The following is a 23,604-nucleotide window of genomic DNA, read 5'->3' on the forward strand; positions in this document are numbered from 1 at the left end:
TGTTTTAAACATTCCCCTTCCTTTTCCTTCATTTTCTTTCCTTTCCTGTTCTTCCCTTTTTCCCCTTTCCTTTGCTTTCTCTTTCTTTTCCTCTTTCCTTCCTTCTTGTTCCTTTTTTTCTCTTCCCTTCCCTCCCCTCCTTCCTTTACTGTTTCTTCCCTTTCTTTCTCCTGTCCTGTCCGTTTGAATTTTTTGGGGGGGGGAGGAGAAGTAAAATATCTTATTAATCCCCTCTGGGAACTGCCCTAAAAACAAATGGGGTTTCTGAGGGAAATTGCAGATCGGCTCTAGAAAGAGCAGAGTCCTCTCCGGGCCGTGGAGCACAAGGGCCAAAGCCGAAAGCCCAGGTACCTGGGCAGTTCTGACCGAGTCTTCCTGCAGTCTCTGGGTAAAGCAGGGAGTGATAGAAGGAAAGGGAGAAAAAAAAAGAAAAGAAAAACATGGGAAAAGAACAAAAGAATAGCAAATGACAAATGAAGGAAATGTCGAATGCATGTGAGGAAACGAAAAAATTAGAAAAGAGGTAGGGGGTGAGAAAAGAAAGACCAGGAAAATAAGAGATAGAAAATAAAGAAAGAGGGAGAGAAAAGAAGGAAGAAAATTATTTTAATGAAATCTAAATTCTTATTCGTCTTCAGCTTGGAAAACAATTGAAAGAATTTTTTAAATGTTTTAAGAGAAGCCATATTTCAGATGGAAAACTCATCGCCGCAGGAGCTTAATAATTAAGGATAATTTGCAACTTTTCACAGGAAAACTTTTTAGACCTGGTTTGGTTCTGTACCAAGGACAATTGAACAGAAGGGAAAGCCGATTTCTCAAATAGACATTTAAATTTAGAGTTTAGCAACAGATTTCTACAAAGTCTCCTAAATAAAGCATTTTCTTGCCTCCCTCACAATAATTTCAAGTTAAACGAAGTCCGGAGCTCCGAGTCTGTGCACAGACCCAGCTTTCTCTGAGCCCAGGCCGTAAAATTATGCGGTTTTGGGAAGCTCATAGAAGTCTAGCCCCCTAACCCTCTCCGACTGGCGGCTCACTCTACTGCTCTCCGGCTCGCCCTGGCTGTGGTTTCTTGAGTTCTACAGCTTGCTCCCGCAGGGGCAAGCAGTGACCACTGACTTGGCTTTGAAAACCAGAGGAAGGGATAAGGAGCTGGGGATCGAGGCGGGGTAAGGATAGCGAAAGACAGACGAGAGCAGAGAGCAATGCAGCGCTGGGTTAGCCAGCTGGAGTCGGAGCTGGAATCTGTGCGGGAGCGAGAGCAGGCTCGAGAACGGGCTCGGGCTCCGGCGCGGGCCGGAGCCCCGCTCTCCTCCTGCCCTGCTCTCCGAACTCACAGCGAGTCTAGGTCGCAGCTAGCTAGCTCAAGTCTCCCATTCTCTCTTTTTCCACACCCCATCACCCCTCAGATTGGGCCAGGGGGCCAGGCCGGGCCCAAAGCCCGGGCAGGCTGAATTATTCATCTCTAATCTGCCCGCAGCTGCCGCCTTTTCAAGCCGGTAACGCGAGTTCTCTCGGGGCCTGAATTATTGATGGTCTAGGTGGCGTGGGTGTGGTAGTGGTGGGGACAGAACCGGAGCTGGGGCCTTGTAGGTGGAGAAGGTTCGAGAGGGGAGAGCCCCATTTCCTCTCCATTCCATTGTAGGGAGTTAGGAACGAGAGGCCTTCTCTCTCCTGGGAGAAGCCGGGGCTCCTGCCCTTCCTTGCTCATCCGGACAGGTGGACGGGGCAGCGCCGGAGTAGCTGAAGGACTGGGGTGGGAGTGGGGAAGGGAAACAGACTGAGAGGCACAGATATGCCTGCTTTCCCCGAAAAACTTCTCTATTTTAGGGAGTTCTTCAAGTTGTCAGTCGCCCCAGGCTCCGGTGTCTAGGGCTGCCTCTGTAAGAATCCTGAGCCAAGGCCCGTCTTCCCACGGCTGGCTTCTTAGCTCTGATTTGTTTATTTCCAGGAGGAGATGCAGGCCAGGGAAGGGGCTTGGAAGTGGAGGACTGAGTTACCCCCATGGCCTCTACCTTCTCCCCCCCCCCAACCTCCAGTCTGGGTCAGGTACCCCGGCCGCTGTTTGAGTGTGTGTCTGTAGGTAACTGGGATTGAAATTTCACCCTTCCTCTCTTTCCAGGGAGGGACAGTCCCTTCATATTAATGCCCCCGCCACCGACCAGTGGCCTCTCTCCTCTTCTGCTTGAGCCAAATGATTTGTGAGCCAGGCCTCGGAGGGCCGCGTAGGGCGTTTTCTCTGGTCCTTTACCCTTTCACAGACCAGACTGTTATTTCAGCAGGAGCAGTCGGGTTCGTGGAGAGATAGTTTTTTTCCCCCTGGGTAGAAGACCAAGACTAGGCTACTCTGTAGGGCAGACCGGACAGAGTTTAACAGTCGCGGAGCCCCTGCCTGCATCTCCTCTCTCTGGTTTTATTTTATTTTGTTTTGATTTTTCCTCCCTGGATTTCTTGCATTCCCTCTCCCCTGGAAACAAAGAGGACAAAGAAACATCAAGCGAGAAAAAAAAATAAAAGAAGTAAAGAAGTAAGAGAGAAAAGAAAGAAAAGAAAAATGAGGAGTAAAAACTAGGGAAATGGATAAACAGGAAGGGATAAGAGCTACACAGCCAGGGGAAAGCCTTGGGTTTAGGGAGACTGCCGCACCACTATTCAGTCCGTTTTCTTGCCTATTCCCTACATGAACCTAAGTAGTCTTGGACCACGGACCCCTATTCCCTAAGGTCTGGGGCTCTGACTTCAGAAAGATTAGCCTTCCTTCCCCCTGAGTTCCCCCAAAAACTTCTCCTCTTCTTAGCACAGAAGAAATTAGTCCCTTCCTTGTCCCGACTGTGATCCTGAATACATACATCTCTGCCGTCTCATCCCTTCCTACCTTTCTCACGTCTCCCTACTCGTACCATTTCCCCCCTCCTCTTCTCTCCTTATCCCTGTTTTCTTCCTCTTTCTCGTGCTGGTCCTCTGGTCCTCTTCTTCAATATCTTAGGGACATCATCCTGTGCTGTCTCTTCCTTTTCTTGCTCTCCGTCTGTCTCCTCCTTTTGCTCCCCCCTTTCCCTTCTGCTTCCCCATTCCCATCCTATACTCCTTTCCGATTTCTCCTTCCCCTGCCCTTTCCTTCCCCTCCATGCCGCTCATTTAAATCTTTCAGCTTTTTAATTGTTTCATTTCTTTCGTATTTATTTTATTTCCCCTCTCATTCTTTTTCCTTCTATCTCCTTTTCTTTCTCTTCATCTTTTCTTTTTCTTACGCTCTCTCTTTCAAGCCTCTTCTCTTCCTTTCTTGTCCTATCTTTCTTGGAACCACATTTCCCTCTGTGTCTTTGCCCTCCTTATTTTTTCTTTTTTCCTTCCTTGTTTGCTTTTGTCTGATTATTCTTCTCTCCCCTTTCCCTTGTCATTCATTTCCTCCTCTACCGCCTCACCCCTTTCTCAATTCCTTCCGCTCCCTCTCCCCTTTCCTCAGCCTATTCTCTCAGTCCGGGTTCAGAACCTAGTCCCTTCGGTCTCGCGCTGGCTCCCAGCACCCCTCATCCTCTGCTCCCACCGTCGGGTCTGGCCTGCCCGCTGTCCCTGACTAACGGCCTGTCTCTGCTGTGTGTGGGGCGTTGTGTTTTTTCTTCTCTCTCCCCAGCAGGGCACGGGGGTGTCAACCAGCTTGGGGGGGTGTTTGTGAACGGACGGCCCCTGCCAGATGTGGTGCGGCAGCGTATCGTGGAGCTCGCCCACCAGGGAGTCCGGCCTTGTGACATCTCTCGGCAGCTGCGGGTCAGCCACGGCTGCGTTAGCAAGATCCTGGGCAGGTAAGGGCTATCCTGAGCCCAGAGCTGCTCAAAGCGATCTTTTGGAAGTCCCTCTCTTCTCCTTTGCCTTTAGGCCGAGTTTTCTGGATAGAAAAATTCCCCAAAACGCAGAAAAAACAGGGTCTGGGAATAGGTGACCCCTCCATCCTGCCCTGGGACAAGTTCCACTAAAGAGAGAAAGGTATTCTTGTGAAAGCTGCACCTGGAGCCTCCGTTCTCTTCCTACATGCCTGGGAAGGGTAGGAAAGTGGAAGAGAAAGGAGAATGGGACGAGTGCAGCCCTTGTGTGCACTTCAGGGATTCCACCGCCAGACCCCAAGCCTCCAAAAAATAGGGGTGCTTATCCTGAGTGAGCGTCACCCTTAGCTAACGGTTAGGAAGAACAGAGGGAGGGGACAAAAGCGGGTCTCTAAGGGACAAAAGCCCCGGAGTCTAGAGGAAGGCCCTGGCTGCAGCACTGGATTTCGGGGGTTCAGAGAGGATATAGGGTAAGGGATTGAAGGGTGGCGCCTTCTAGCTCGGGGCTCTTAAATCAGAAGAATAGATGGGAAGTTCCCCCCTTGGCTCAGCGCAGATATTCTGGCCTCCTCCCGCTTCTCTGCCTCCAGCCGTTTCCCCCAGAGAAAGATCGTGGAGGTCAGCTTCTTTTATCCCCTGGTCCAATATTTGCCTTCCCTCTTCCCAACCAAATAGGCCCTTCCTGGGAGCTCTTCTAAATTCTCCCTCCCTCCCCACTCTAGAGGACTCATGCTATTCCGGAGAATCAAAATGCTTTTTGACTTGATTCCTCTGATAGCACACCGAGGCTTCAGTGCACGAGGGTGCTCCAGGGGCTTGGACTTGGGGGGCCGCGGTGGGGACCGGTCGAGAAGCTTGGAGCTCTGACCTGTGGTCCCTGGGGGAAAACTACTCACTGCCTGTTCTCGACCATAGGTACTACGAAACCGGCAGCATCAAGCCCGGGGTGATCGGCGGCTCCAAGCCCAAGGTGGCTACACCCAAGGTAGTGGACAAGATCGCTGAATACAAGCGGCAGAACCCGACTATGTTCGCCTGGGAGATACGAGACCGACTGCTGGCCGAAGGCATCTGCGACAACGACACAGTGCCCAGCGTCTCTTCCATCAACAGGTGAGAGAGCGCCCCCGACCGGCAGACCGGAGTCCCAGGTCACTAGGATGCTTTTTTAGGGGCCAGGGTCAGGGCCAGGTGACTAGGATACCTCCTAATGCGTCCATTCCTTTCTGAGCCAGACCAATCTGCTCTGCCCTATTCTCCCATCACTTCTAATTTGGGACCCCTTCAGCTAGGTGGGACTCTGGCCAGGTGGTACCAAGGGTACGGGAGAGGCCACTGGTGGTGGCAGATTGGGAGAGGGACAAGGCTTCTCTCTGGCTTCCTGGCCTCAGCGTCCCTGCCCGGCCTCTCTCGCTGTCCTGGAAATGAATCCAAGTGTTTGTGGTAATTAAGACTCCAAGATTACGCGCCTCACTATCTAGAGACAATCACAACCCGTAGCCGGAGCCGTTAAAATGACCAGTGTCTATTCATCGCCTCTAAACAGACTTCCCTTTCTAAAGGAGAGTTCACTTTCCCCAGGGGCATGGGCCCCCCTACTCTGCCCAGGCCCTAGTTCTTGCTCCCTCCTCCCTTCTCCCTCATCCCAGCCCTATCAGAAGCTATTTTAGCCTTGCTAGCTAGGTCTAAAAAACATTCTTCCTCCCCAGTGACTGGTAGAGAGAAACCACCAACCCACCAGACAGTCGGCTTCTACCCTAAGCCTAGGACAAACCACCTCTTAACAAGGAGGGAGAAAGCCAGGTTTCCCCTGTGACTCTTGGAGACATTTCCTGCTACTTTAATCTTCCTAATGGGATTTTTAAAAGTCATCAGCAAATAAACACCCACAGTCCATCCCAATCATAGACTCTCTCCAACAAGTTGTATTTGGGTGTTGGCATGACCCTTAGTCTAGATACTGAAGGCTCATACCCTTCTTTACCCATGTTTATAACCTATCATACCCATATGTGTCAAGGAGATGTACCTTTCAACACATCTACAATTGCAACCCTGCCTTAAGATATTTATTTAGCCACTCATGCAAAATACACATTGAGTTTTTCTCCTCTAAGCCTATCCCCTCCCCACTCCCACAGGGATCCCACCAGGAAAACACATGTACACTGGCTCCATGTGCACCTGCTAGGGAATGGCTTATCTTATCTGGTGATGGACCCATTGTGGACCACAAGTATAGCCTGAAACCAGGCCTGGCCGGGCCTGAGGTGATCACAAATCATATATAAAGTGTACACAAAAGCAGCTAGAGGGGAGCCCACAATAGAGTTAGCCAACATTTTTTAAAGCTAACCAAACAAAAATTAAAAACCCAAACCTTTTAATGAAAAATGCAGAGAGGCAAGGGAGTGTGTGTGTGTGTGTGTATATGTGTGTTGTGTGATTCTCTCCTGTTTTCCTATGCATTCTTCATCAGGCTATTATCAGAATAAGGCTAATAATTCAGATGGTGTTGATTTCTGAATTTGGCATCACATATCAAGGGTTTTTTAATATTTTGCAAATGATATGGAATTATCCCAAATCATCTTGAAAACAGCAGGTAGAATTAGCTGGTAGAATGTACCTTGGCTAAAGAAGATTCCCTCTGCCACTCTCAGGCTGTAACGTACTGCAAGGCGACCCCGGAAATTATCCCAGCGTGTGCCATCTGTATTAAAATGGTTATTCAGTTATGAACAGGGTAACATAATACTGATCAGCTAATTATACACCCTCCTAAACCCCTCCAGTTCCCTGGGTCTAGCTCAGCCAGGTATTGAAAGCATAGCCGTTTGACATTCAGACACCCTAGGAAGGAGCTAGGGAAGGCACAGGGGTGTTCCTGAAAGGGATAAGACTGTCATATCTCACAGTCCAGGAGAAGGATGGCTAAGGCCCTGGGGAAAGAGGCCTGGCTTTCAAAGCCAAGCTGAGTTGTAACCTCCCTCTGCTGGCTGTTCCTCCTGAGTGTGGGTCTGGGCTGTGGGCTTTTCAAGGGAGGGAGGAACTGGGTATTGTAAGAGAGCAGCTGGGGATAAACCCTGCTGTGAAGACAGACTGCCAGGACTGGACAGTGTTGTCTGTAGGGACATTAAAGGAGTTTTTAGTGGAACGAGGTTTGATTCTTTGACTGGGACTTAGGAGTAAAGTAACGAGCTTTGTTCATTGCTGAACTAAGCTGTTTTAAAAAATTGAAGCTTAGTGTCCTCGGCACAGGTAGAAGGCACAGGTAAGGGGGCTGCGGATTCCAAACAAGTGTCTGAGCCCTTGGAATATACCTGTTACCTACTGGAAATGAGAGAATGTGCAGTGGGGAAGCACCTAGGCAGGTGAAATGGAAAAAGGATGAGTGGGAGAAAGAACAACTCATGTATACTGTGGTGGGAGCAGCTCAAGGTGAGGCTCTGTGCCCAATGTGTAGGTGTGGAACCTTCCTTTGGGGTGTGGCAGTGTTCACAACAGGGAATTTTGTTGTTTGAGATAGAGAGCTTGTGGGAAGGGAAGAATGGGGATGCCACTGGCAGCTTAGGTGAAAAGATCCACTGGGTCCAACAGTCAGGTGGGAACAGGTTGGCACTGTTTCTTTTTAAATAAGGAGAGGCCAGAATGTTCCTATTTCTCACAATGGGGCAGACACTGCTTTCTGTTTCTTATTTCAGAAAAGGCTTCTCTGGTGGCCCAGGGCTGATTGGCTGTTGGGTAGCTCCTGGCCATAGCACCACAGGCCCTATTCCTTTTGGTCAAGTCAGTCTTTAGTTGCTCTGCTTCAAGAAGGAAAAATTCCTTTTTTTTTTTTCCTGAGATGAGTCTATTATCTCTAAATCCCCATGAAAACAAGAATTGGTCAAACATGGGATGAGTGCTCCATTAGACAGATAGTATGGTATAATGAAAAGAGCAAATGGATTTGGAGTCAGATGACTTGTATTGGACAAATGGTTCTGCTCTTTGCTACCTGTGTGACTTTAGGCAAGCTATTGATCTTCTCCAGCCTCAGTTTCTTCTTCTGAAGAATGAGGAGGTTGGCATAGGTGGTCTCTAAGGTTCTATACAGCTCTAAATCCTGAGATCTTATGGATTGTGCTGGGTTCATTGTCCTCCCTTCTGTCCTGAGTTGCAGTAACTCCTCACTGCAGGGGGAAAGCTGGAGGCCTTCCTCTGCTAGGGAAAAAAGAAGGAGACTTGGGCAGTAAGTGGCAGTGGAGCTCAGTGGTTACTGCCTGTGTGGTGACAGTTTATGCTGGTATGTGTGTGTGTGTATGTGTGCTTGTGTGTGTGTGTGTGTGTATTTGGCAAGGAGAGAGGCTATACAATTGCTTGCCCACCTGATCCACACTGCACGGTTTTTATCTTCCCCTCCCCAAAACAGATGCTGTCGCCGCACTTGAAATATGCTGTTGAGCTTATAAACCAAATTGCTTTTCATGCTTTAAAAATTGGCTCTTCAGTCTCGGCAATCTCTGCTCCTGTTGCCGTGAAGACTTGTCCCACCCAACCTCCAGCTTCCTGGAGCACATCCTTTTCTAAATGTCTAACAGAGTCCATTGAGGGTATAGCAGATTCCTAGAGGGTTTGTTGGGATGGCCATTGGCAGTGCCAGGAAGTAGGGGCATTTTATTATTTGCATGACAAATGGAATTTATCTGAATTGTTGTAAATATTGGGGCACTTGCCATTTGTGGAATGTGAGTTTGAAAGCTCTCCAGTCCACTGACTTTAGATGAAGTCTGGAATAGAAAGCAGGAAGGTGAAATCTTTGCTACAGAGAGGCAAAAAGGTCCTGAACTACTTTACTGGGCAATTGACTAGGACGGGAAAGATTTTTCCAGATAAAATGTTAATGCTCCCAGGTTTAGCTTTTGCTTTGGGTTGAGAATTTTGCTTCTTCAGAATAGGGGCAAACCAAAGGTGGAATCTAGACTTTACCAGACTCAAAGAGGAGGGAGATACATATCCCTTGAAGTTTCCATTTCTGATTGATCTGGCACTGGCTGAGACCACTCTCCTCTATCCTCCCAGTTCCATTCACATGTTAGAGTCATAGAATCCAGTTTTCTCAGCCTTTCTAAGCAAGACTCTTTCTTTGTTGCCCATTCCAAGGTGAATCCAAAGTCCTTCTTCCTCTGTACCAGCTATAAATGAACTGGGTTAGGGCTGAGTGATAGCTGCTCCCCCGGCTGCCACTGAGATTGTTATAGTTAAGAAAATTCATCTTACAACATTCATGATCCTTTAATAGGCAGATGTCTTGGGTCTTTTGAAGGGGTTCAGACATCAGAGAGATATGTCAGTGTATAAGGTGGTAGGTCAAAAACCTTCCCCAACCAAATGATTGCTACTAGCCAGCCGGCAGCATGGACTTTCTAGCTGATTAGGTATCTCTGGATGGGCCACTATAGTTAATATTTGTGGTTTTTCTTCTGTTGCTCAATGCTTAGAGGTTAGCCATGGAAAGGAACCTGACTTTCATTGGGTCCTGTGCCCCACTGAGAGATAGTGGAATGCCCGAAGCCATCATACCCTTGTAACTATTTGGTGGAAGGGCTCCTGGCTTCATTGTACTCCCCAAGACCGGTTGCTTATCCTGCTGGAGGGCCCAAGAGTGTCCCTCTGTAGGTGCAGGAATGAATATATGTATAGTGAAATTCTGCGGTTGATGATTGGCTTTCTCTGACCTTGAGATAGTTAAATAGGGCCACATCTAACCAAAAAAAGTGTTATTCCACTGAAGTACAAACTAGCATCAGGTGATTCACAGTCCTTGGGTTTTGGTGGAAAACTCCCTTACTACAGGAACCTTCACTACCTCAACCCTACTGAGAAGCAAGCAAGACAGCTAGCTTTCTCATTCTTTGAAAGAGGCTGGATCTTCCTTTCCCTGAGTCCTTTTTTCAATTTTCTCAGTAATTCTAGGAACTGTTTGCTACTATTAGCTTCTTTCTCATTGGTCAGATTCTTCCATTCATCTCTCTGTCTCCTGGCCTAGTATAGATTCCCATGTCAGTGCATGTAGCCCCTGAGTAAGGAGAAAACCTCTACATTGTGAAACTTAGTGCCTAAAAAATGGGGAGGAGGAACATGGTGGCCAGCCGGTAGGATATAGCCATCTGACTCCAGAAAAGGGGAAGGTGGGAGGGGTTGTCCCCAGTGAAAGCACCAGGTGGGCTCCCAAGAGAACTACAAAGAAAAAGAGAGGAAAAACCCCTAAATAAATAAATAAATTGTGTCCTAACTGCTCAGAGAACTCAATAAAACAATCACATCAAATATGAGGAGGTATAAATCTCACGTCTGCACAGGTAACCCACTCAATTGCTTTTATTATCGCTCAGGCTGGCTCCATTTATTACCGTCCACAGCTTGGGTGAAGGAGACTGCGTGGAGGGTGGTCTCTGGTGCAATCCTACACCAGGAGTGGCAACAATCAGCCCATACAGCCGGGGATTTCGATGGGAGACTGGGACGGGCCCATCTGTCTGCATGAAAACCAATCAATAACTCTGTAACCAGAGCCCTTGTCACTGGGAAATGGACAACACAACAGTTCAATACAGGGGCCACAGGGGGAATTAGCCAAGTGGAGACAGGGCCAGGCAGGAGATGGCCCCTGGAGGGAGGAAGGGAGATATGGGGACTAGAGGATTTGTGTTTATGTTTTATGTTCTAGGGAAAGAAGCATATTTACATCTGTGTGTATGTGTGTGTGTGTGTGTGTGTGTGCATGAGTGCACAAAACAGAGTTCTTATATATAAACATGAGGGAGAAGAAAGGGAATAGAAATGGGAGGTTGGGGGATAAAGAGAATGTGTGTGTGTGTGTGTGTTTGAGCAAAGGAATAGATGGGAGCATTCCTATTACTATAGGTGGATGTGTCTATGTGTGATTGAACCAGAACCATGGGATTCAGAGCTAGAAAGGATTTCCAAGATTATCAAGTCCAATCCTTTCATTTTATAGATAAGGGAGCTAACTGAGACCCTGAAAAAAAGTTAAATGACTTGCTCATTGTTGTAAACATGGTAAGTGACAAAGTCGGGATTTAAATCTAGGTTTCCTTATTTCAAAGGCACTGGGCTTTCCGCTATGCCACAGTGACTAGGGGCAGCAGGCTATCCAGGGAAATGGACCTTGACCTTGCAGTCCCTTGGTCAGCTCCCCAAAGTGCAATCTTCCAAGACTGCTCAGAAAAGAAGGCTCTAGTTCAATGCTCAGGAGTTAATGCTTCCTAGGTTTCTCAGTGGGGCTTTTTTTAACATAAAGGATAGTTTTCTCTTCCCCACCCCAGAGAGAGAGCACCACTGTCCACCCTTGGGTTCTCCTGATCCTGATATCCACTAAATATTTTCCCTGTATTCCTAACTCTGCTCATAGCTCTTCCCTTCCCTTTTGTTTCTTGCTGCACCAGCCCTCTAATTAAGATACAAACATATATATGCCTGGACATTCAATTCATTTGGACGAGCATTTCTTAAGCATCTCTAAGGATACACAAAAAAATGAAAGGCAACTCAAGGAGCTTATATTCTCCAGGGAGATATATTAAGTACCCAGATAAATAAATGTAGGATAATTTGAGGAGCCAGAGAGCAATAAGGCTCAGGAGGATCACAAAAGGCTTCCCATAAAAGGTGCTACCTTATCTGAGCTTTGAAGGAAGCCAAGCAGGCCAAGAGGCCTAGGTGAAAAGGGAGTGCATTCCAGGGATTTGGCAGAGAGGGGGAAGATGGAATAACAAGTTCAAGGAATAGGGGAGAAAATTCCTGTTTAAAAAAAAAAAAGATAGCATGGTGTAGGGGAAGAAACGTTAGAATGAATCAGGGAACCTGGCTGTGAATTGTGGCTTTACTTTAGTAGTGCCTAAGTGGTCTTGGAAAAGTCATTTTGCTTCTCAAGTTTTAGTTTTGTCATCTGTAAAATGAAGGTGTTGGATTGGAATGCCCTATAAGGTCCCTTTTAGTTTTAAATCATGATTGGGACCCAAGAACTCAGTGAAAAGTTATAGAAGTCAAAAGGCAAAATATTTCCCTGCCACATCCCTGTCTCCAACTCACAGTAATCCCAAGTGCCAAAACCCAGAGCCCAGAAGCTGAAGATGTTGCAGGGCCCCTGTAGGACTTCTAATCTATATAGAATGGTATGGTGAGGCTAGACACAACCGACTTATCTTAGTCTATATCTGTCCATCTGGTGCCAAAACAATATGGTGAAAAGTAAAATTAGTATGTAAATAAATAAAATTAACTTGCATTCTACTAACCAACACCAAATAACTAGGTTGACAAATTAAATCACAACTTTTTTTTTTACTTGCCTGACTGGTTGTTTTGGTGTAGCGAATACAACTTGAACACACCTGTAATAATGTTCTGGCCTTCATGTCAGCCCCAGTTGCCCCAGTTATACTTGTATGCATATGTGCATGTGAATGGAGGGTTGTGTCTACTGTGTAATAGATATGCCCTAGGGCATAGGCCTTACTGACCTTGGAAACTTCCAGGAGCAACAATTTCCTTTTGGAAGGAGTCCAGGAGACCCTTACTCTTGGCTCAGGGCTTTCTCTTTTATTTTATTTTAAACTTTGCTTATCTCTAATCCCTTGGGTTGAGACATAGAGCCCCTGACCTTCTTGATCTTTGATTGCTTGGCCCTTTGGACTCAGAAATCTGCTTCATGCAATACTTAATTAGTTCTTTCTTCAGCTTTTCCTACCAGCCATACATTCTTGATTCTAGCAACCATAACGGCTCTCCTATCTTTCCTCTGGATCATGTTTTCATTTTCTAGATTTTTTAAGCACAAGGGAAGAGACTAGTTTACAGAAATATCAAGAATAGGCTTGCATGTTGGGGTAGAACAGAGTCTAATTTTTAGTTCTAGGGACCCTCCGGCCCAGTCACGGATCAGAAGACTTGGTCTGGAATTTTTAATTAATTTAGGAGAATTTGGTAAACTTGGGTACCATCTAGTCTAGGATGGCTCATTTTCTTTTGTAATTGCAATGATTATTTGTAATGGGAATTTCTTGTATTTGACCATTTATATGCTTTCCCCTGGTACATGAATATCATTTCATGAATTTAAGATGGTTTGGGTGTGGTAAGAGAAAGATGTGGGGATGCATGGAGATGTGGGCATCTCTGAAGACTGAATTTAGATACAGAGTTTTCAACCTTGGGAGAGTAGAATCCAGGGCCTCAAAAATGAAATATTGTACCCAGCCAGAGGAGAAAGTCTGGAAATTTAGTGAATGTTGTTTCTGCCTTACTTCAGATATAGGACAAAATTCTTCATGTAGCATGTTCATGTGTGTGCCTGTGAATGTGTGGGTATGCCTGAGAGGTATATTTGTGAGCGGAATGTGTAGCTAAGTGTGTGTGTGTGTGTGTGTGTGCGCGTGTGTGTGTGTGTATGTGTTGTGCAGTAGACTTTTTGGTCTCCAGTGGAAGGGGTGGGGGGAAGAGAGGGCTGAGGGCAAGAAATGAAAGGGGAGGAGGGACTTTGAAATAGTGATAGATAAGGGACTGTCCCAAGTATGATAGAAAATCATCTGGTGCCTCCAGAATACAACAGGGGTGGTGTTGGGTTGGGGCTTTCTAATTCATGAGAATACAAAAAGAAATCTCATATTTTATGTAAATAGGCTATAAATTGTCACATGACCATTTTACTGGGTATAAATTCAAGAGTCAAGCTATCTCAGATCAAAGGATTTTCTCTTCAGTCATGATAGCAAAGTCAAACATTTTTGTAAGGACATGAGAACACTAAGCCAGTTCACAGCATTGGTCAGTAACTAGTTTTCCTGATTCAGAGGAGAGGCTCTCTGATAGAGCACTCTCTTTCCTCCCTCAGCCACCACAGCCAGAGCTAGCCAGCTACAGCCAGAGTACCTCAATGTGGCAGCCTGCCCAGACACAGGCTGGGGGTGATGGAACCATCACCTTACCACTGACTCCAGTGCACTCATTGGCAGAGTCCTCCAGAGGGACAGGCCCTACGGCCTGCAGCAGAATCTTTCCCCTGGGGAGCCAAGATGCCAGGGAAACCAGGAAGGCCTGATTGGATGGGATCTAGAGGTCAAGCAGGGCATGATGAGGATAGGGAAGCAAAGGAAACCACAGACGCCCTGAGGGAGGGGAGGAGGTTATGACAACAGCAGCAGCAGCTAGCATTTATAAAGCGCTTTACAAAGCATTTTACAAATACTTTCTCATTTTCTCCACACAATAACCCTGAGAGGTTGGGTCTTTAGGTGCTATTATTATCTCCATATTACAGGTTAGGAGACTGAGGTATACAGAGGTTAAGTGACTTGAACAGAGCCAAATAGCTAGGAAGTATCTGAGGCTGGATTTGAATTTATGCCTTCCTAACTGCCAGTTAAGTACTCTATATGCCAAACCATCTAGATGCCTACAATTATAAGGGAAACAAGGGGAGATATGGGATAGAAAACAAGCTGGTGGCCCACAGGGAACATTTATCTCAGACCCTTTAAGACAGGACAATACAAGGTCAAGGGAGAGTTGGGAAATGAACCAGCTGTACTAATAACTATAAGTCTCTCATTGACAATATTAATTAGCCATTTGTGTGGCTTTTTGGTTGCTATTTGATATAACCAGTATATCTTTGTTGGGAAGCAAAGTATTTATGTTTCCATCACCATTGGCCTAGGTATGCATCTGAAGAGGTAGCAAAGAGTGAAGGTTTACTATAGGTATTAGAAGATAAGAGACAGCATTGAATTTAGAGTAATAGGGTTCAAATACCACCTCTAATACTTGTGACCTGTGTGACCTTGGGCATGTCACTTCATCTTTATGGGCCTTAGTTTCCTCATCTGTAAAATGAGAGAGCTAGACTAGTTAGCCTCTAAAGTCCCTTCCAGCTATAAATCTGTCATTCTATGACAGTAGTCATAGATGGGAGGTTGAGGAAATTCCCCTTGGAGAGAACTAAAGCTGGGAATATGTTGAGAATCCATAGGATTAGACATCACTTAAAAAAAGGATTCCTTTTGACTATGAAGGCCTAGCAGAAGAGACTGGAGATTTGGAGTTTGGGGTGGGGGGAATGAGTTAGCTTAGAGGAATAGAAAGGGAAGGAGGCCATGGTGAGAGTATGAATCTGAAAGCTGAGAAAGAAAGAGAGAAGCCAGACAGAAAGGGCCAGATAGCTCGTTCTGTGTATTTAATGCTGCTCTTTGAAGGTTTGTATGTAGACAGCAGGTGAGGGAGAGTACAGGGAAAGGAGCTGCAGAGGCATTGTTAAGGCTAGGAAAAGGGACAGAGGATGTGCTCATTGGAGCTAAAGTCTTCTTGGGTGTCTGTTGTCTGTAAAGGACAAATGCTGTTTGGGATCGGGTCCTTTGGGAGCCCACCAGAGCATCAGAACGGCATTGAACATCTTGGGGGTTGGGTGAACCGCCTGCTTTAGACAGCTTAGAATGCTCCTGAGAACCTGAAGGGAGAAAGAGGAAAGAGAAAGAAACTCGTTGTCTATAAGAGGAAAGAGGTAAAGAAGTTTCCAAGAAGTGACCTGAGAGCAGGAGGTGGAAGGGCCCCAGGGAAACTGGGAGGTTCTGGGAGCAGATCCAGGAGAGCATGTTGTGCCAGGAATGGTGGCCATGCAATGGACATTGATGGTCCAACAGCCAGGCAGCCAGGCAGTGTACCTGTGACGGGGGGAGGTGAGTACCAGTGGCAAAACAAACTGTTTCCTCAATGGCCTCCTGTCTGGTTGCCTGCAATGCAGTTACCCCCACCCTCTCCTAGACACGGAGGGAGGAAAGGAGAGTGGATGACCTCAATTGCCTCAGGACTGTTTGTTCTGGAAGCCTGTGGTAGCCCTGGAAGGTACTCCTCCTTTCCCCTCAGGCTGCGTTCAGCCTGGCCTGAACCTCACTGAAGGGAGCTGCTCCCTCCATCGATTTGGGAGAAAATAAAAGAACAGTGGGTTCTTGAGAGGAAGAAAAGGTTGTATAAGAGAACAGACGGTCTGGAAGTAGAACATGGAAAAGAAGGCAAAGATGTGGGAGCAGAGAAAAGAATGGAAATCACTGGGACAGAGGAGAAGAGTGGGAGCAGAGTAGAGGACCTTGGGAGAAGAGAGAGAATGCAGGTAGTAGACAGAGTCTCTGTCTTGTTTATAGAAGTCATTTCATTGGTGTGATTTGGTTCTGTTCTGATCAGATAGGGTAGAATAGGGTGGTATGTGTTTAAGGGAGTAAGGAAAGACCTCTCATAGGAGAAAGGACCACACAGCGTTGTCCTCAAAGAGGACCATGACATCATGGAGGTGAGGCCATGACATACAAGTGAATTGGATTTAAGTGAGGGAGTCACCAGCCTCGCTTTCTCCTCCAGAGCCAACTGGCAGGCAGAGAAGAAAGGAAAGTCCTAGCACACTTGCCCAGCCTTCTTAGAAAGTTACAGGAATCTGAAGGGAAGCCTCAGAGCCGCCCCCAGAGGCAGCAGTCAGACAGACTGATGTATGGAAAAGGAGGATCCCTATATTCTGATGACATCCAATGGCCCCCTTCCTCACTCTTCTGCATTGCTCCTCCCTGGCGTGGCCAAGTGCATGCTATAATCCTTGGGGGGGAGGCGGGGAGGGAAGGGAAAGCAGATGGAGTCACTTTGGTAACATCTCCTTGGTTATGGCTAGTACTACCTTATAGATTATGAGTCCCTCAAACTTTTGGATTTTGATATTTGCCTATTAGGAAACAGGGGTTTGTGTGCCAACCAGCAGCTCTGGCATTGTATGATGTCAAGAAAGTTCCTGTTGAAATATCTGCTCAGAGTTTAGAATGTACATTGTTGCCATAGCTCTGAATGTGCAGTCACCAACCACACCCAGGTATATCTGATGATGAGTAAGAGGCAGGGGTTTTCATGAGTCCTCTATGTATATCAGTCTTGTCATGTAAATAAAGCATCATGGCATGCATATGAACATATATGTCCTAGCTCGATATGTTAACTTTTATGTCTTGACGTGTACATGTTGAAAAAAGGTAATTTTTCATGGTTGTGCAGGTATGAGTATATGTATATATATGAGTATAATATGATCTAGCATGTTTTAGAAAGAATCATGCTTGCCAAAGTGCTTAAGAGGATTTCTGAGGCCCCAAATGTTTCTCTCCTGTTATCATCTATGGAGTTACATATCTCAGATCCTCTCCCCATCCAGCTCTCTGCACTCTCCTTCTCCTTTTCCTTCTACTCCTCCTTAACCAAGTTAGCTTGTTTGGGTTAAGAGGCCAATCTCAATAGACTATAATTGAAGACCGGAGAGAATTTGATAAGATAAGGAAGGGCCATCCTTCCTCCAGGGACCAATAGAGGTTTCATGTTCCCCCACTCCCCTGCTGTTTCCCTAACGAGCTGACACTGGGAAAGGGAGAGCCAGGCATAGGCCACTTTCCTAGTCCAGGTTGTCTATAACAGGAATAGAAAACAGATAGAAAAAGGGAAGGCATCTCTTGCTGTTTTTTTTTTCTCTACCTTGCCCTGATTATTCTGGAATTATAAGGAATAAAAAAAAGTCTTCCAAGAGTCTTGAGTGAGTGAGGATTGTCTTTTGGATTAAGGAGGAGGGAGAAGACTGGGGGAGGGGACCGCAGTGGAGTGCAGAGATGACTCCTTGGTAGTAAGCTTCTCTTCCCAGCCCCCAAAACCACAGTGTAACCCTCAGAATGGGGGAGGACAAGAGGGCAGAAGGAGTCTTGCTTTTGAGGGTTAACCATTCAATCTGTTGTGACCCAGTGGCAGGATCTTCCTACCTGTAAGATGCCCCCTCTCCATTCCTTCCAGACACCTTGATCCAGTCTCTGAAGTCCAAGTGGGTCCTATTCCCCAGGGAGGCAGCTTAGTGAACCCAGGAGCCTCCCCAGGAGACAGCCCTGAGGCAGGCACAGAAAAGTAGGAAGAAATTCATTTCATGGCCTGTGGCTGCTTAGAAAAGGCGATTCCAGCATATGTATGTGATAAATGTTAACTGAGCATTAATCGCATTAAAGAGGGCCCTATAAACTTTTCATTTCTAATTAAATTCAGTCCAGTGATGCTGCTGGAGCCATGTACTCTGGGCCTTTGTTTATGTGGAAAATTAAAATGCAAATACAATGGGATTTATTTTCATGACTGGAGTGTTAGGTTAGTCCCTCCGGCTGGTCGACTACCAGCCTCCAGGGACCAGCAGAAAAGGTGACTGCTTTGATCTGGGATGTGGCCACCTTTGGAGTTCAGGCTACAGAGAGAATGAAGAGGCCAGACTTACCTGCTAGGTTCAAGGTCAAATGCAGATTTTCCTTTTCTTTGGGAGAGAGATTAAAAAGCCAGTGATGGAGAGGGGGAGAAGGGTAAAGAAGCATCAGAGTACCAAAGAATATAGAAAGAAGGGCTTCTTCACTCCACTCGATAGCAGCCCAAAGTTCATTATAGGCACCCTCTCATCCACAGTAATGTTGGTGGTGGTATTTGGGGGCATAAGGCAGGGGAGAAGAGAGGTTTTGGAGGAGATCAGTTCTTTGGGGCCCTTCTCCATGGTCCTGCTTCATTATTGGAATAGGTCAGAACTAGAAATGGTCTCTAAATGTTTAGGGCTCTTGTCTTTTCCACTAAGATATGCCTGCCGATATGAAGCTACATTGATACAGGGCAACACATAGATGCAAGCCAGAGAAGATAATGCAAATCCATAGAGGAATAGCTGACTTCATATAAGAATAAATGCACATATACATGGGAAGGAAGCATCCTACTTGGTCCTCTCAGCAACTAGCAGATTGACCATCAGGCAGGCAGATCATTTGAAAATTTGTAATACCAATTGCTTTTCAATGGAATGATATAATATTAATTTTTTAGTTCCTCTATGTATTCCCTTCACCAGTACATTTCAACAACTTGTGTGCAACTCTAATATTAGAGAACTGCCTGGTTCATTAAGAGAAAGGACAGGAGACTTGTCCATGGTTACATAGCTAGCATGTGTCAGAAGCAGGATTTGAACTCGGGTATTGTTGACTCCAAGACTTGTCCTCTACTAAGCCATGTTGGCCCCTGTATATGAAGATATCTTTTTTAAATAAAGGAGACAAAACCAAAGATAAGAAAGGAATTCCCTCTGGTGATGTCACTCCTCTTATGGAGGAATTACATGGAGTTGCCATTAGCATTTGGGAAGGCAAAGAAAGAGAAAGAGCATTTATTGAGTACCTACTGTGTGCCAGACACTGTGCTAAGGACTTAACAAATATCTCATTTGATCAACTCTGGGAGGTAGGTACTATTATGATTCCCATTTTATAGTTGGCAGACAGAGGTCAAATGACTTGCCCAGGGTCACACAGCTAACCAGTGTCTGAGGCTGGATTTGAAGTAAGCTATTCTAGACTCTAGGCCCAGCTCTCCATCCACTGCATCACCTAGCTGAAGGAAGGTAGGTAAGGTAGGTTGAGAGGAGATGGCGAAAGACTATTTATGTTATGCATGGATTTCCAAAATATGTACCTGGGACATAAGCATGCACAAGCACACACATGCCCATTGGCATGGTATGGATGAGGTGGCATCTGTGTGTGGAGACCTAATTGGCTATGACACCATTAGCTTGGTATCTCAGACCACTTTATACTGAAGTGATCTGATATGATTATAAAGAAAGCCAAAGTAGCCATGTTAGCCCATGGCTTGGATCATCTTCAGGCTCAGACATCTAGAAGTTTTTTCTACATGATGCTAAGCATCTGGATTTTAGAAACATTCAGCTAATTGAATTTCTCAGTTTTTATACATCATTTTCCTCTTAGGGAGAAAGTGAAAGCCAAAGAGAAGATGCTTTCCTACAACAAAACTTATAGGCTCTTTCAACAATCAGAAAAGAAAGAGAGAAAGAAAGAAAGAAAGAAAGAAAGAAAGAAAGAAAGAAAGAAAGAAAGAAAGAAAGAAAGAAAGAAAGAAAGAAAGAAAGAAAGAGAAAGAAAGAAAGGAAGGAAGGAAGGAAGGAAGGAAGGAAGGAAGGAAGGAAGAAACAAATAAAGGAAGCAAGGAAGGAAGAGAGAAGAAAGGAAAGAGAGAGAGAGAAGGAAGGAAAGAAAGGGAGAAAGAAAGAAGGAAATAAAGAAAGGAAGGAATGAACAAATGAATGAATGAATAAATAAATAAATGAAGAGGGGTGGCTACGTGGCACAGTGAATAGAACACTGGCCCTGTAGTCAGGAGGACCCGAGTTCAAATCCAGACCCAGACACTTAATACTTGCTACCTGTGTGACCTTGAGTAAGTCACTTAATCCCAATTGTCCTGCCTTCCCCCAACCAAAAATAAACAAACGAACAAACAAACAAATAAATGAAAGCATTGGAAACAGGAAATCAATGTGACTGATACCCCTAAGCCTGATTCTCTGATATGATAGGAGGCTGGGGCTGGTCAGAAAGTCATGTTAGCGAAGCTTTTTTGGGGCTGGCCGAATTTGACTAACCTTCCAAAAGGAGCAGCAGCCAATAGGAAGGAAGCTTTTGTGGCTTGGGGGGTAGGTTGTTTTGTCCTGGGAAGCTAGAACAGGAATTAGGCAGCAATCAGTGGACAAAGCCAAAATCAGAATTGATAAACACCTTGTGTGTTTAAAACAAAACAAAACAAAACAAAAAAGAAAAAAAGAGGATTGTTCTCTTTTGTCACAAGTTATTAAACAAGAATGCTATCAGGGAGTTTATAGACATGATGTGACATACATAAATGTACAAAATAATGAAGCACATAGGGAGATGGTGTGGTACAGAACAGAAGCCACTCTGGAGTTAAAGGACCTTGGTTTAAATCCTTCCTACCTGTTAACCCTCCCTATTAGTCACTTCTCCTTTATGGTCCTTAGTTTCCTCATCTGTAAAATGGGAAGGTTGATCTAGATGTATGAATTCCCTTCTACCTCTAAGTCTATGAAAACCTTCTCATAAATAAGTTGAAGGAATCCAAGAAATAACGCTGCAGATTGGATTTTAAATGAAATGGTGTTGAGTTGTGTGACCTCCAGTGACTCTTTCTGGATAGCAGACCTTGGACTTTTATGGGAGTGAGGAGCTCATTTGGGACTGTGCAAGTTAAGTGGATAACTGAGGACATTTTCCATACATTTGAACAAAGTCAGTTCTTTGCCTCAATTACATGAAGATTTCAGGGGAAAATGATTTTCTTTGCACTTTGATTGATTCACATGACCTGGTTGTCCATTCCACTTTGTACCTGTAGCCTGTCTTTAAATGGGAATGTATAACTGTGGGTGAGTGTCCATTCCTCCTATATGATGAGGCTGACTATTCCTCTAGTGAGAATCTCAAGGTTGACATTTTCCAGATTTCCTGGATTGTGGTGTTTTACATTTGATAGTGTACTTTTTTAATATAAAAGGAAATGGTATGGGAAAAACCCTTGGCAGATGTCTTTGGCATTCCCATGCTTGTTGTACGCTATGGAAGGAAAGACAGGAAAAAGAGACAAAAGGAGAAGGAAAGGTTAGAAACTTGAGAGAAGAGGAAGAAAAGATAGAGATGAGAAGAAAAGAAAGGGAGAGAAGGGAAAGGAAGGAGAGAAGTGAGGAAAGGAGAGATGGAGAAATAAAGGTGAATGAAAGCTAAAAGAAAAGAAAACATATAAGCATCTGGAGTGGGAGTAATTGTTCTCACTCTCTGCCTGTATCCTCGTTGCTGTCAGGGTAACTTAGAATTCATTTGGCTCTCTCTGAGTCCTTCTCCTAAAAGTTGTCAAAATCTATTGGAAGCCTGAGAAGGCTGCAGCAGCTCTGGCCCTAAACCCCCTGTGCACAAAACCAATGGCCTTCACCTGCTTAGTCCACAGGAGGCTTTGACCAGACTCCATAATGTTATGGTTTGTCAGGCTTAGTCATGTAGGCACCCCCAAACCAAAGAAAAGACTTGGCAGTTATCTTTTTCATTCAAGCTGGAGTCAATTTTGCTCAAATCATTCGAATCTTTCAGTTATATAGACAGGGCATGGGTGAGGTGGGTAAGAATTTTGTTTCTGGCTTTGGTTCTTTCATGCAGCTTTGCTTGTGGGGGCAAAGATGAAATCAGAATTAATAAGATTCAAAAATTCTTCCTATGCAGAGGCGGCAAAAACATTTTTTACCAGATAACCCAAATTTAAAAATCTCTGTTTGGGACCTGAAATGTGAGATTCAACTGTTTACATTTCACAAATTAGTGGATAATTATAATTCTTTTCACCTTCACTTTGTGCCCACTCAGATGAAAATGAAACCCTGATTTTCCAGAGTAGTAAACAACCACGATTGCTTATATTATATAAATATAAGGCTTTATATAGGTTAGTGTTTACAAAGTTTACAAATTCCTTTTTCTCATCTCCTCTGCCCCCTTCTTTACCCTCCATTTTTTCTTTATATTCTCTGCTTACTCACTACCCTAACTTCTCCTCACCATTGGCCTTTACACATGTATACATATATACACACACATACATATAAAACATACATTTTATTCTCACAACAGCCGTAAAGATCTATGCTATTATTATCTCTGTTTTACAGAGGTTGCCCAACACAGTAGTAAGTGATGGAGGTTGAATTCAATCTGAAATCTTCCTGACTCCAGAATCCTATCCACTATACAACCCTGCCTTTCAATTATGTGGAGATCTTATTCCCAGATCCCCTGTTTTCAGCAGGAAAGCTTTGGTGAAGTCTTAGAAGGTGGCTGAGGTCTCCTTCCTGTCCTTACCTTGGAATTCTCATTCTTCTTCATCAGCTTAGTTGAGAACGTCTCTGTCATTCACTCTTTGAGGGGCCACTGAGAAGTTTAGCTCAATAGGTTTGAGCAACACATAGAAATTCCTTTATTTCTCAAACTCTTCTTCCTCACAACTTACACACCTGAATTTATACACTCTCCCTAATATGGGAAGGTCAAGCTAATTCCTGTCTATTTATTGATTGAAGAAGTGGCTTTAATAAGTAGGAAATGAACATTAAATTTGCTGAGTAACTAAGCCTGTGTTCTGTAAACTCAGTTAAATTTCCTTTTTCTAAAAGTTACATTATTTATTTTTAGTTTTCAACATTCCCTTCCATAAGTTTTACATTTTCTCCCCCTCCCTCCCACCCCTTTCCCCAAGATGGCTTGCAATCTGATATGGGCTCTACACATATATTAAATTTCCTTTAACTCAAAACAAATAAAAGGAATTTAAAACAATCTAATCAATAATCAATAGATATTTATTAAGCATCCATTATGTGCCAGGCACTGGAGACACAAAGAAAAGCAAAAGAGAATCCTGCCCTCAAGGGGCTCACACTCTAATGGGGACACAACATGCAACAAGCTGCTAGGTGCCAGGTACAGAAAACTAGAAGTTGGAGGTCAGCAGCAGAGAGGAATTAAAGGCAATGGGAAACGTTTCCTGTAGAATAGGAGATTTTAGCTGGGACTTAAAGGAAGCCAGGAAGTGGAGATGAAGAGGAAAGCATTCCACACAGAAAAGACAGCCAGTGAAAATGGCCAGAGTTAGGAGTGTCTTGTGCCAGTAAAAAATATCACTCTCTCTTTTTTCCCTTACCTTGTCAGTGCCAAAGGGCATAATACTGAGAAAAAGGGAGAGACAAAGAGAGACAGAGACAGAAGGAGATGAGACAGAGAGGAGAGGAGAGGAGAGGAGAGGAGAAGAGAGGAGAGGAGAGGAG

At 45.0% G+C, this 23,604-nt stretch overlaps 1 protein-coding gene across 1 annotated transcript in view; it reads left to right on the forward strand.

Annotated features, from left to right (window-relative positions):
* Positions 1 to 3,387: 3,387 nt before the first annotated feature.
* Positions 3,388 to 23,604, forward strand: part of PAX2 (paired box 2) — a 101,017-nt gene continuing 80,800 nt past the window's right edge. The window contains exons 1-2 of the mRNA XM_069098750.1: positions 3,388 to 3,806; positions 4,740 to 4,937. Of these exons, the coding sequence (XP_068954851.1) occupies positions 4,852 to 4,937 (86 nt within the window). The 5' untranslated portion in view covers positions 3,388 to 3,806; positions 4,740 to 4,851. The remainder of the gene's footprint in view (positions 3,807 to 4,739; positions 4,938 to 23,604) is intronic.

This window comes from Petaurus breviceps, unplaced genomic scaffold, assembly GCF_028583685.1.
Source record: "Petaurus breviceps papuanus isolate PSGF00001 unplaced genomic scaffold, PetGlider_PUasm1.0 37, whole genome shotgun sequence".
Classification (NCBI taxonomy): Eukaryota; Metazoa; Chordata; class Mammalia; order Diprotodontia; family Petauridae; genus Petaurus; species Petaurus breviceps.